The following is a 14,336-nucleotide window of genomic DNA, read 5'->3' as shown; positions in this document are numbered from 1 at the left end:
CTGGAATCATTCTCATGAATCTTCTCTGAATCCTCTCCAATGTCAGTATATCCTTTCTAAAATAAGGAGCTCAAAACTGCACACAATACTCCAAGTGTGGTCTCACAAATGACTTATAGGGCCTCGACATCACATCCATGCTCATATATTCTATACCTCTAGAAATAAATGCCAACATTGCATTTGCCTTCTGCACCACTGACTCAACCTGGAGGTTCACATGTTTAGGGTATCCTGCACAAGGACTCCCAAGTCCCTTTCCATCTCTGCATTTTGAATTCTCTCCCCATCTAAATAATAGTCTGCCCATTTATTTCTTCATCAAAGTGCATGACCATATACTTTACAGTATTGTATGCCATTTGCCACTTCTTTGCCCATTCCCCTCAACTATCCAAGTCTCTGTTTCATCAACACTACTCGCCCCTCCACCTATCTTTGTATCATTAACAAATTTAGCCACAAATCCATTAATCCCATACTCTTAAATCACTGGCATACATCGTAAAAAGCAGCGGTCCCAACACCAACCCCTGCGGAACTCCACCGGTAACCAGCAGCCAGTCAGAATAGGATCCCTTTATTTCCACTCTCTGTTTTCTGCTGATCAGCCAATGCTCCACCCGTGCTAGTAACTCCCCTTTAACTCTGATCTTGCTGAGCAGCCTCATGCGTGCAACCTTGTCAGAGGCCCTTCTGAAAGTCCAAGTACACCACATCAAGAAAGCTCACCTCTGTCTCAGGATACTGACGGACTTTTACCGCTGTACCATTGAGAGCATACTCACCAACTGCATCTCAGTGCGGTATGGAAATTGAAATTGTCCCGTGTCAGACCGCAAAGCACTCCAGTGTGTGGTGAAAACTGCCCAGTGGATTATCGGCACCCAATTGCCCACCATTGAGAACATCTACCATAAACACTGCCTGGGCAGGGCGAAAAGCATTATCAAGGATGCATCTCACCCTAACCATGGACTTTTTAATCTTCTCCCATTTGGTAGGCGCTACAGGAGCCTCCACTCCTAAACCAGCAAGCACAGGAAGAGCTTTTACGCTGAGGCTGTGACCTTGCTGAACCTCACATCACAGTGCTAAGCAGTATTGCACCCATATTGTACTGTTTCGGTACTTTTACATGTGTGTGCTGTAGCACTTACTTTTTATGCGCAGTTATTTTGTAAATAACACTATTCTTTGCATTTCTGGTTAGATGCTATCTGCATTTCATTTGGCTTTCTGTCTGTACTCGGCACAATGACATTAAAGTTGAATCTAACCTAATCTAGTCTAATCTACTGCATCTCCTTTGTCTACCCTGCTTGTAATTTCCTGAAAGGATTACTCCTGAGCCCCAGGATGCTGTTGCATTCAGCTGTATATATGTGTGTGGGTGAACGATAAGTAAACTTGAACTTGAGATCTAGACCTGATTAAGGCCAATCATGTTTTTATATATTAGAGAATATTTCTGAATAGATTTGGCAACAAGCCCATGACAAAGCTATTACACAGAGAAGAATGCAGGACAACCTCTCACTCAGTGGAGCATCAGTGTCGAGTCTCCTGCAGCACACTGCTCTCATGCTGAGAAATCTGTTACTGAGCTTACACTAGGTTAGACCTCGTGGCTCATTGCAAGTGATTGAGTGATGTTAACTGAAATGTTTTAACTGCTGTGATGGATTTAACTGCAAGCTACCCAAGTTAACCCAGAGTTGCACATATTAATGAGGCTTTCACCGTTCCTGCTGAAAGACCTGGCCATCAGTGTTCATAATCAGTACAAGGCACATGGATAATAGAAAAATAGATAGATAGATACTTTATTCATCCCCATGGGGAAATTCAACATTTTTTCCAATGTCCCATATACTTATTGTAGCAAAACTAATTACATACAATACTTAACTCAGTAAAAATATGATATGCATCTAAAATCACCCTCTCAAAAAGCATTAATAATAGCTTTTAAAAAGTTCTTAAGTAGTTTACTTAAATACATTGAGTCCTAACCCCGGCACTTTAACATATCTTACTCCTGGCGGTTGAATTGTAAAGCCGAATGGCATTGGGGAGTATTGATCTCTTCATCCTGTCTGAGGAGCATTGCATCAATAGCAACCTGTCGCTGAAACTGCTTCTCTGTCTCTGGATGGTGCTATGTAGAGGATGTTCAGGGTTTTCCATAATTGACCGTAGCCTACTCAGTGCCCTTCGCTCTGCTACCGATGTTATACTCTCCAGTACTTTGCCCACGACAGAGCCCGCCTTCCTTACCAGCTTATTAAGTGGAAGGATATGTAGGAGGAAAGAATTAGATTGCTCTTAGAGTTGGCGATAAGGTTGGCACAACATCGTGGGCCAAAGGTACTGTACTGTGCTGTATGGGACTGTTCTATAATTACCTGAAATTTAGACTGGAGAAGAGGTCAACTGCCTTAGCAAACAACTCACATTTGGACCACTGCAATCACATTTTTGTCCATGAGTCAAGTTTTAACTGGATGTATATTGCCTTCACCGTTTTTTGTGTGTATTTAATTGATTGCACAAACTCAGGTTATTTTAATTTTGTAAATACATTTCAGCAAGGATGAGAGAAACAAAGGGTTCTCCAGGCGTATACCAGGGAGCTAGCAATGTTGGTAGATCTATATCTCAGTATAGGTCTCACTATAGATCCATAAACCACTCATTCAGTTAAGTCAAAAGTGTCTTGATATTACATTCACTAAAGAACAAAACAAAAATATTGGGTATCTGAACTAATACCAAAAATTGCAAGCAATACTCAATAAATTATGAAAATTGAAAGGTCTAGATAGAGGATATAGCGGGGGCATCTAGGACCAGAGCACATATCTTCAGAATACAAAGATGACCCTTTAAACAGGCCAGAGGATGGTGAATCTGTGGAATTCATTGCCACAGACAGCTATGGGGACCAACTTATTGACTATAGTTAAGGTGGAAGTTAACATGTTCTTGATTAGTAAGGGCATCAAAGGTAATGGGGAGAAGGCATAAAAGGAACATTCCTCATCAGAGATATTCAGGAATAGTCTCACCTGGTCTCAGAAATTGATCTGTTGATAGGGATGAATGTGCCAAAGGCGTTTGAGCCGTTGTAAGTGATTCACAGTGTTAATGATGGACCCTACGCAATCAGAATAATGTTAGTTTGGACTGTTAGGGGACCATTAAAAGAATACTGTGATAGTAGAAGAGACCATCCTTGGCCAGAGCTAACAGTTAATGGGACTTAAGTTTTGTATTTGGATGAGTTTTGGCAGCAGCGTTTCAGAACAAATTTTCCTGAACACAGTCAGGATGGACAACCTGGTTTTGGCAGAAGAGCAAAATCCAAGATTGGCTGCTTACCAAGAGAGGACATTTGTGTAAATGTTGTAATTTTATGTCTCCTGTGTCTTAGTAGCATGTAATTGTAAATATAGTAGCCACATTAGTTGGGGCATGGTCAAAGCAGAAGGGATAGGTTGCATATTCATGCTCATTTTTGTGCAGTTTATAGCTTGGGACCATGAAGGTCATATTTCTGCTGACCGCTGAGAAAACACTCAATAATGCTTATTTGTATGTTTGCTAATAAAGAATTGAAATAGGGAATTTGACTCTTTGGAGCAATCATTGGAGCTGGGAGCGTTACACAAATATAACAATTCTGTGGGGTTGCAGGCTGGTGGAAATAGTATTGTGTTGATTTTGGATCAATTTTGCTACTACAGACGTCATCTACAAAATGTTTGGCAGTCTCCTGCCCAAGTCCCTAACAGCAAATGCACATCCTCCACCTCAGGGTGGACAAGGGTAGCAGTTGCATGGGAACACCACCTTCCCATCTGTAAGGCCTTTTCTTTCCTTAGAGAAAAACAGCATTTGATTTTTAAAAAAACACGTAGAATGTTGGATCCAATCCAGAACAACAGTAAAGAGCACTTGATGTTGGATATTCATGTACTGATTCAAACTCCCAACAGTTTGAAAAATCTTTCTTTCTGCAGCATTAAGAATAGCATTGTCCAATAAATAAGCCAGTTTTGTATGTGGATAACTGGCAATCCTTGTGGTTAACTGCATTTCCTATTTTTGTAAATACAGGGCAAAGATAGCAGGCACATGGTGGTATCACTATCTGAACTTCATTTTGTCTACGGCAAAGTTTCTGATGAGAAGGTCAAAAGCTTCAAGTTCCTAGGTGTAAATGTAGACAATAGCTGCAGGAGTAGGCCATTTGGCCCTTTGAGCCAGCACTGCCATTCAATGTGATCATGGCTGATCATCCACAATCAGTACCCCATTCCTACCTTATCCTTATATCCCTCGACTCCACTATCTTTAAGAGCTCTATCTAACTCTTTCTTGAAAGCATCCAGAGAATTGGCCTCCACTGCCTTCTGAGGCAGAGCATTCCATTGATCCACAACTCTCTGGGTGAACAAGTTTTTCCTCAACTCCATTCTAAATGGCCTACCCCTTATTCTTAAACTGTGGCCTCTGGTTCTGGACTCCCCCAACATCAGGAACATGTTTCCTGCTTCTAGAGTGTCCAATCCCTTTATAATCTTATATATTTCAATCAGATCCCCTCTCATCCTTCTAAATTCCAGTGTATACAAGCCCAGTCGCTCCAATCTTTCATCTACGGATTGTCCAGGTCCAAACATGTAGAGCCTACAGCCAAGAAAGCTCACCAACACCTCTTCTTGCTCAGACAGCCAAAGAAATTTGCCATTTCCTTATCATCCCTTAACAATTTTTAATTGATGCACCACAGAAAGCATCCAACATGGATGCATCAAAGCTTGGTACACCAACTGCTTTTCATATGACTGGAAGAAACTGCACAGAGTTGTTGGCAGAGCTCAGCAATTCATGGTAAACAGACTCCCCTCCATGTACTCTGTTCACACGATTACACTTCTCACTGCCTTAGTATAGCAGCCAGCATAATTAAAGACCCCACCCACTCCAAACGCTCTTTTACTTCCCCTCTTCTATCAGCCTGAAGATACAAAATCCTGAAAGCATTTACCATCAAGCTCAAGGACAGCTTCTACCCCACTGTTATAAGACTACTGTTAGTACAATAATGAATCCTTGAACTCAGAAATTACTTCATTGGGAGATTGCAACTTAATGTCTATTTGCACTGTACTTTCTCTGTAACTGGTACACTTTATTCCTACGTGTTATTGTTTTTTTTACCTTGTTCTACCTCAATGCACTATGTAATGATTTGATCAGTATAAACCGTATGGAAGACAAGCATTTCACTATTTCTCAGTATGTGTGACAATAATGAACAAATTTCATCTTGACATGAAAATAAGTTAAAATCCTGGAATTCTTTGCATAACAGTACAATGGGAGCCACTTCACCCGAAGCACATAGTCACTTCCTCAGGGACAGTAAGTACTTTCAAATAAAAATGAAAACAAAACATCGCTGAAATCAATTGGAACAAAATGACCTAAATCTGATTGTTTCAGACATCCAGATACAAAAATCCAAAACAAACTGTCATTTGTCGTTGAGGCAATGTTCAGGGAAAGTCAGAAACATGAAAAAGACTATTCTCCTTCTCCAGAATCGGAATCAGGGCAGAGTTTAATCGTATCAGCACTGTACAATGCAATACATAAGAATAGAAAAGAAACATGATTAACAGTAGTTAAATTCTATAATTTATGCAAAAAGAGAGAAAAAAAAAGTAGTGAGGTTCTGCTCATGGGTTCAGTATTCATTCAGAAATTGGTTGGGAGAGGGGAAGATGATGTCCTATGCGTCTTCACACTTCTGTATCTCTTTCCTGCTGGTATGACCTGGATGATGGGGGTCCTTAATGATGGACGCTGCCATTCTGAGGCATCGCTCTTGATGATGTCCTGGATACTATGGAGGCTACTAAGCTGACTGAGTTTACAGCTCTCTGCAACTTATTTTGATCCTGTGCAGTAGCGCGCCCCCAACACCACCCCTCCATACCAGACAGCGATGCAGCCAGAGAGGTTGCTTGATTGACCAAGTGCTTCTGGTATTTACTGCTTTTGTACTAAAAAGAAATCTAGTCACTGACATGCTGTACTTGGGAAGAAAATGTGTGTTTCCTATGCAAGAGGCTTCCACTTATCCCAAGCTGAGAAATTATTTGAACCAAGTGGTGAAATGAAGCAAAGGGATCACTTTGAAGGCATCAGAGCAATTGTCTAAGCTAAAATGGAGAAGTTCATGCTATCTTCACAAGCAATATTTCATTGACAACCTTTGAAATGAATGCTAATTATGTATGTTAATTATTAACAAAAATTAATATTCATTGTTGATATTGCGGGGTTCCATTTTCTGAAAGCAATGATTCTGTACTGAAGTACAGATTCACATATCGTGATGGGCAATCCTGAGGCTAAACACAACATTTGTAGGCTTTGTCGGATGTGCATACATTTACCGGAGAATCTCCAAAGACTGGATGTAGAAGATTGAGAGGATATTTCATAGAGGTATACAAAATTATGAGGGGTTTAGATATGGTGAATCCCAAGCAGGCTTTTTATACTGCGGTTGGGTGGGACTATAACTAAAGGTCATGGGTTAAGGGTGAAAGGTGAGAAGTTTAAGGGGAACAGGAGAGGACATTTCTTCACTCAGAGGGTCATGAGAGAATGGAATAAGCTTACAGCATAAGTGGCACATGCAAAGTTGATTTCAAATTCAAACCATAGTTTGTATAGGTATGTGGATGGTAGGGGTACAAAGGGCAATGGTCCCGGTGCAACTTGATAAGAGTAGGCAGCTTAAATTGTTTCGGCATAGACTAGATGGGCCGAACATCCTGCTGTACTTTTCTATTCAGGTCGATGGGCAAAGGCAGTTAAAATGATTTTGGCATGGACTCGATAGGCCAAAGGGCCAGTTTCTGTGTTGAGCTTTTCTATTCTATGCCTCTATGATTGTTTCTCTCCCGAAATCACAGCTTCATCATTGGAAGACCTGGTGTAAGGCTCTGCATGTTCACGGACATTTAAATCCACTTCAATATCAACATTACTTAATAATAACAGCAATAATGGACCCTCTGCTACATCTGCATTGTTAAATACCTTCAACATTTACTGTGGATAAATAGAAATTTCCTACATTGGAAATACTAAAGCTATTTCGGTCAACCCTGCCAGCACACTCGTTCTAATGCCACAGTTTCCAACACGTCTCATCTCAGTTGAATGTTCAGCAACTCAACATCCTGATAAATTTATAAAGTAACTCTTTGATTACTTTTCAATTTTAGATCCTCTCTGTCAATCCCTTCTTCCTCAATCTAACTTTATATTCTGTATGTTTTGGTAGTTGATTTGATTATGATTCATTTGTCATAAATCACACACCTCAGTTCTAACAGTTTGATTTTTGTTTAATTTTCCTGAATTACTTCAGACATGACATTTAATTGTTATCAAAGTACCAGAAGCTCTGTTGCTATGCAGTGATCAGTTCATACTTCCAACCATTCTGAGCAAAACCAAAATTGTAATAACTGGTCTAATTAACAGACCTTTCTCCAGCAAAATTGAAAATATGCACTCAGTGGCCACTTTATTAGATACAACTGTACACCTGCTTGTTAATACAAATATCTAATCAGTCAATCATGTGGCAGCAACTCAATCCAAAAAAAACAAGCAAACATGATCAAGAGGGTCAGTTGTTTTTCAGACCAAACATCAGAATGGGGAAGAAATCTGATCTAAGTGACTTTGACTATGGATTTCAAATGGGCCAGTTTTTATGCATAACAGTCTCTTGATTTTACAGAGAATGGTGCAAAAAACATCCAGTGAGTGACAGTTCAACGGGTGAAAATGCCTTGTGGCCTTGTTAATGAGAGAGGTCAGAGGAGAATGGCCAGTCTGGTTCAAGCTGACTAGAAAGGATCAGTAACTCAAATAAACATGCGTTACAACAGAGGTGTGCAGACAAGCAACTCTGAATGAACAATACGTCGCACCTTGAAGTAGATGGGCTACAGCAACAGAACCCTACACCAGGTTCCACTCCTGCACATAATAAAGTGGCCAATGAGTGTATACTTTCAATGCAGTATGCTAATTAATTAAATAAATGAAACCTTTTGTTATAGGTACCTTTGGCATGTTGGATAAGGAGATATGGTCTGCTTCCCTTATTATTCTGATCCTAAATGTGGCCTTAAATGCTGGTTCATCAAAGCATGGAAAGGCACTTCGTGCAAAAAAAGGCTCAAACTGTGTGGCAGCCAATATCCTGTAATGGAGAAACAACAACATTAAAACAAAAGCAGGTATAGGCTAGTCATTTGTGAATCAGGCAAGGTCACCCAAATCCCTCTGTTGCAGATCTCTCCGATATTTCCACATTTAAACTATGCACGTTTTTTGCCATAATGGCGAATTTCACATTTTTCTGACCTTGTATTTCATTTGTCTCTATCTTTTCCCACTTAACCTATCGCTATCCCATTGAGTTGCCAGCATTCTTCTAGGATGCATCACAACCTGGTATGGAAGTTGTCCTGACCAAGACCGGAAGAAGCTGCAGAAGATAGTGAACATAGCCCAGCACATCACACAAACCAATCTTCTGTCCTTGGACTCACTTTACACCGCACGCTGTTGGAGCAGTGCTGCCAGGATAATCAAGGACACGACCCACCCAGCCAACACACTTTTTGTCCCTCTTCCCTCTGGGAGAAGGTTCAGGAGCTTGAAGACTCGTAAGGCCAGATTTGGGAACAGCTTCTTTCCAACTGTGACAAGACTGCTGAACGGATCCTGACCCGGATCTGGGCCGTACCTTCCAAATATCCGGACTTGTCTCTTGGTTTTTTTTTGCACTACATTACTTTCCCTTTTCTATCTTTTTATTTATGATTTATATTTTAATTTTTTATTATATTTACTATTTTTTTACTCCAGGGAGCGTGAAGCGCAGAATCAAATATCGCTGTGATGATTGTACGCTCTAGTATCAATTGTTTGGCAACAATAAAGTAATAAAGTATAGTAACTCTCCCCAATTTAGTTCCATCACCAGGTCATTGGCAAGTTTTAGCAACTACACATTTGGTGCCTTATCCAAGCATGGAAGCAAGTTTCTAATTCACAGAATTGCAAGAGGTTATGCCAAACTCAGCCAACTCCATCACAGGCATGATCTACTCTGCCATCAAGGGTATTTTCAAGGCGGTGACGTCCTTTATCATCTTGATGGTCGGAATGCAAACAGAACTTTGTCTTTGCTCAGGACAAGAAGTTTGCAGTGGTACTCCAGTCTGTACAAATCAGATACAGTATTTATCATGCATATGGTACAGCTTAATTTTAAAAAGTATATCTGACAATCTGATACATAAGTCATAAATACCAGAAATTTTGCTAGCAAACACCAGGAAGAATGTTAATACTCAATGGCTTTTTTTTTTTGAAAATCAAATAACTGTGTCATTAGGAATGGTAGAAACAGCACTTCTGTGACAATTAGCAACATCCAGACCAGGTTCAGGAACAGTTATTACTCTGCAACCATCAGGCTTCTGAACTGGCATGGACAGCTTCAATCACACTACTCTCAACTGACCCTACAACCTAACGGACTCACTGTTCAGGATTCTTTACAACTCATGTATTCGGTATTATTTTTAGTCGCACAGTTTGTCTTTTTTTCACATTGGTGGTATGATGGTCTGAATTTTTGTTTGTCATAAATTGTATTGCATTTCTTTGTTTCCTGTAAACACCTGCAAGAAAATAAATTTCAAGGCAGTACATGGCAACAAATACGTACTTTGATAATAAATTTACTTTGGCTTTAATCACAGGTCTTATACCTTTACAAATCCATTGAAAGATAAATGCAAAATGTAACACATTAGGAATTGAAAAGCAAGTAGAAGTTGTCTGACCTTGTTTTGTTTTGATCTTGATAAGTGCCTTTAAAAAACCCAGTGGAACTTTCAGATAGATTAGCTGAATATTTCAGATTTAGTACATATTTTTCTTCTTTTGTCAGTATTGGGTTAAACTTGATTGCAATTTGCTTATGCGGTGGATATTCCAAAACCTGCACATTCTTAGGGTGGCTGGTTCCTTCTGGAGTAATGGTCGCTGTGGTGATTTTGAGACCCGAGCTGTGAAGAGTAATGTTGTTGGTGTCTTCCTTGATTTGAAGGCTTATGTGTACAGAGCCTGTGAAATTCAAGGTGGTGAGATTAGGGTGCAAAGTAAGATCATAGTGAATAGGTACAACAGCTTTAGGCAATCTCATCTTTGGCCAAGGGAAAACCTGTCCATTCGTTGCCAGAGGATATATGAGGGTTGAAGTCATGTTCGATTTGTGGCAGCCTTCTTTTGTGAAGGTACATTTGGGTAGAAAGTAGGTCACCATCGATATAGAAAGTATAATCACAATGACAAATGCACCAACAAGGACAGTCCGACTGATAGGCAGTGAGCACGAGTCACGGTTATACATCCCTGATACATTGTTGCGATGGTTGGAACTTCTGTTCATGAACGACTTGCCCAGCAGTCTTACAGATGATTCATAATCTTCCTCATCATCATCCAGATCGTGTTCATTGAAACCACGCACCAGCAACCGGGAACTGTGCGGTTCATATTCAATTTCATCAGGTTCCAGAGGATGAAGGCGCGAATCCTTGGCCAAGTCCACAACATCGGGCTCTTCTTCAAACATGGTGTTCTCGATGATGTTTCTGGGCAATTGAGCCCACTCTGAAACACAAAATGGTTTCAAATGCATTCAATGTGTGTAGCACAACCTGGCACTACCCTACTCACCTCAAACAGGCTTCCATCCATTTGTTCAGAATCAAAGCAGGTTCATTGTGCTGGTACTGGAGAAGGTCCAGAGGAGGTTTACAAAAATTATCCCAGGAATGAAAGGATTAACGTATGAGAAATATTTGATGGCTCTGAGCCTGAACTTGCTGGAGTTTAGAAGAATGAAAGAGAGAAATTCATTGAAACCTATCGAACATTGAAAGACCTAGATAAAGTGGACAGGAGTGGATGCTTGCTATAGTGAGTGAGACTAGGACCTAGGACCAAAGGGCACAGCCTCAGAATAGACAGACGCCCATTTAGAATAGAGATAAGGAGGAATTCCTTTAGGCATAGGGTGGTGAATCTATGGAATTAATTGCCACAGACGGCTGTGGAAGCCAAGTCACTGGGTATATTTAAAGCAGAAGTTCTTGATTAGTAAGGGTATCAAAGGTTATTGGGAGGAGGCAGGAAAATGGGATTCAGACAGATAATAATTAGACACGACTGAACGGCAGAGTGGACTTGATGGCCTGAATGGCCTAATTCTGCTTTGTATTATGTTTTGTATGCCATGAAATGTGATGTTTATAGGCAGCAATATAGTGCAATATATAACAAATACAAGTTATAATAAGATATTTGAAACATAAATAAGTAATGCAAAAATAGGGCCAAATAGCAACATAGTGTTCATGCAACATTCAGAAATCTGATAGTGAAGGGGAAGAAGCTGTTTCTAAGACATTGAGTGTGTGTCTTCAGGCTCCTATACCTCCTCCCTGATGGTAGTGATGAGAAGAGGGTAACCCTATTCCCACTAAACTGCAAAATTATATTGAATACCAAATATATCTAAAACAATCAATACCCTGTTTTATAATAATTATTGATAAAACTGAATTCATTATTCTAACATGATGAGTTTTAAAAATCCATGAACAGTGAAGGACAGTGTGGGGCAGGGGTGAACCAGTGTTGGGGTTTCTAAACTGAACTGGGACAAGGGGACAGGAAGGTGATGTAATAAACCATCCTCATCAGCACAAAAATTAATGATGGATTCTTTCTGAACTAGCTTGACTCTTATTCACTTCTTTTTTTCCCCAAAGTGTATATGAGTGCAGATAATTTGAAGGGATTGAAAATTTCTGAATACTTGTGTTTACCAACGGCTTGTATATTCAAAAGCTACTGTGAGTCATAATGTTCAAGCTGAATGATTCTGTTTCTGTTCCAAGGGTGGAAACAACTTTCATACTTCAGAAAGACAGGCAATGCATTCCATCTTCACAATGCATTTCCCTCTCTTTGAAGGTGAAAGACATTTGCTCCACAGTACAGGAAATTGAGTATCAGATCAGTCCATGGCTAGATATGAATAATGAAACAGTCTAGCTGATACATCAGGAGTCAGGCTGGTTCATTTCCTCACTGCCTTGCTCGAATACTGATGTGTCAACACTGCTGAAACTGGGAAGTTTCTAGAATTAACCTCAGTAAGTATTAATTCAATGCCAACTGAGGATAAATCATCATTTTTTCTTGTGAAAATATTATCTAACTCACAGGTTCTTAACCTTTTTTATGCCACAGACCTCTTGCTGTCCAGTGAAGTCTATGGACCCCTTCTCAGAACAATGAATCTAAATATATTAAATAAAATACATAGGATTACAAAATAAAGTAATTGTATTGAAATACACAGCAGTTATCAAAATATTAAAAAAAAACAAGTTTGTGATATTGTAATACACCAATTATGATAAATCAAGATCCTGTTCAATCTAGTGATATTATCAGCTATTTTGAGATATTTGTAACAACTGTAATATGATATGAAACATCTCTGATTCTTATTGGTGACAAAGTCTGAGAAAATGCTACTACTACTGTGGTTTGTTGACTACATTCATAATTGAAGGAAATGCTACATTTCAGTTTGAGGTTAGTGAATATAAATATGTAAATTTTTTCCAATCCAAGTTCATGGATCCCCTGGAATCTATCCATGAACCCCAGGTTAAGATCCCCTGATTTAATTAGTGCAAATATTGAATTTAAAAAACCCAGAAAGGAACAGAGACTGATCAGTTGATGTTATAGTACAAAATACCCTCAATTGTCTTTCTTGCTAAAGTCCAATTACAGCACTGCAGTATTATTAAAAAACATTACCAAACTTTCTAAATAATTTTTACCAACACATAATAGAGGCAGGTCTAAACAATCTCAGATTCCTGCAGCTTTCAAAAGAAATAATAAATCGGAAACTTGAAATTGTTCCCTAAAAATAACTAAGAAGAATCACAACAGCAGAAATCAACTCTTTGTGCTCCACTGCCACAACAATCCTCTGGAAAGAAACTCACCAAATGTTGAGTAAGTTTGTGGTACCATTTAAATATTACCTGTAAGGGGTGATAGTAAATGGTTAAAGAACCCAACCATTGACCAAAGGAAGAAAAAAATTTCTTTACAAATTAAAGACCAGTTTATCACAAATATTGCCCATTCAAATTACAGCTCATGAACATAGTTGAAGTTACATACAGTACAGAGAAAATATAATATCCTGAGGGGAATAAATGGATTTTCACTGTTCTTGGTGCACATTAATAATGAATCAATTTGATTTCTAGTTCCTAACTAAACTATGCAGCATATATTATATTATAATTGAAACTGGTATAATAGATGAATTTGTACAGAAATAAATGTTCTTCTCATAAATCTCAGTCTCTATACCTCACTTTGCAAGTGAATTTTCAACATCATCAGGAGACGACAGTCAGTGTTGATCAGTGATATCACCTTCTCCATAACACGGCCATACCGTAAGGTTGTGTACTTAACTCACTGCTCTACTTTCTACACTCATGACTGTGTGGCTAAGCACAGCTCAAATACAATTTATAAATTTGTGGATGATACCAATGCTATTGTTGGTAAAATTTCTGATGTTGATGTAGAGGCCTAAGATGTGAGACAGGTCAGCTGCTTGATTAGTATTACAACAACAATCTCACACTCAACAGCAGCAGGACCAAGGGAATGACTGTGGACTTCAGGAAGGGGAAGTTGGGAGAACACACTTCAGCCCTCATTGAGGGGTCTGCGGTGGAAAGGGCGAGCATCTTTAAGCTGCTGGATGTCAACAGCTTGGGGGATCTACCCTGGGGCCAACCACTTTGATACAACAATGAAGAAAGCACGCTGGTTGCTATATCTGATTAGGAGCTTGAGGAGATTTGATCGCCAGAGTCTGTTACAAATCTCTACCCTGCACAGAAGCGCCAATGCACAAGGTTGCAAGAGGTTGCTGAGGCTTGTAGATTTAATGATGTGCACCACCCTCCCCCCACCATCAGGGTCATCTTCAAGAGGTAATGCCTCAAGTTGGTGGCATCCATCACTAAGTAATCTTACAATTTGGAACATGCCCTTTTCTCATTACCACCATCAGGGAGGAGAACAGGAGTCTGAAGACC

General features: G+C 39.6%; 1 protein-coding gene across 1 annotated transcript in view; it reads right to left on the bottom strand.

Annotated features, from left to right (window-relative positions):
- The window catches only part of LOC140739402 (leucyl-cystinyl aminopeptidase-like), a 113,905-nt gene that overhangs the window by 67,788 nt on the left and 31,781 nt on the right, over positions 1 to 14,336 (bottom strand). The window contains exons 2-3 of the mRNA XM_073067674.1: positions 9,963 to 10,794; positions 8,167 to 8,305 (exon numbers count right to left, since the gene is read on the bottom strand). Of these exons, the coding sequence (XP_072923775.1) occupies positions 8,167 to 8,305; positions 9,963 to 10,794 (971 nt within the window). The remainder of the gene's footprint in view (positions 1 to 8,166; positions 8,306 to 9,962; positions 10,795 to 14,336) is intronic.

This window comes from Hemitrygon akajei, chromosome 2 (genome assembly GCF_048418815.1).
Source record: "Hemitrygon akajei chromosome 2, sHemAka1.3, whole genome shotgun sequence".
Lineage (NCBI taxonomy): Eukaryota > Metazoa > Chordata > Chondrichthyes > Myliobatiformes > Dasyatidae > Hemitrygon > Hemitrygon akajei.
Note: the sequence above shows the minus strand (reverse complement) of the source record. Positions and strands in the feature narration are given on the sequence as shown.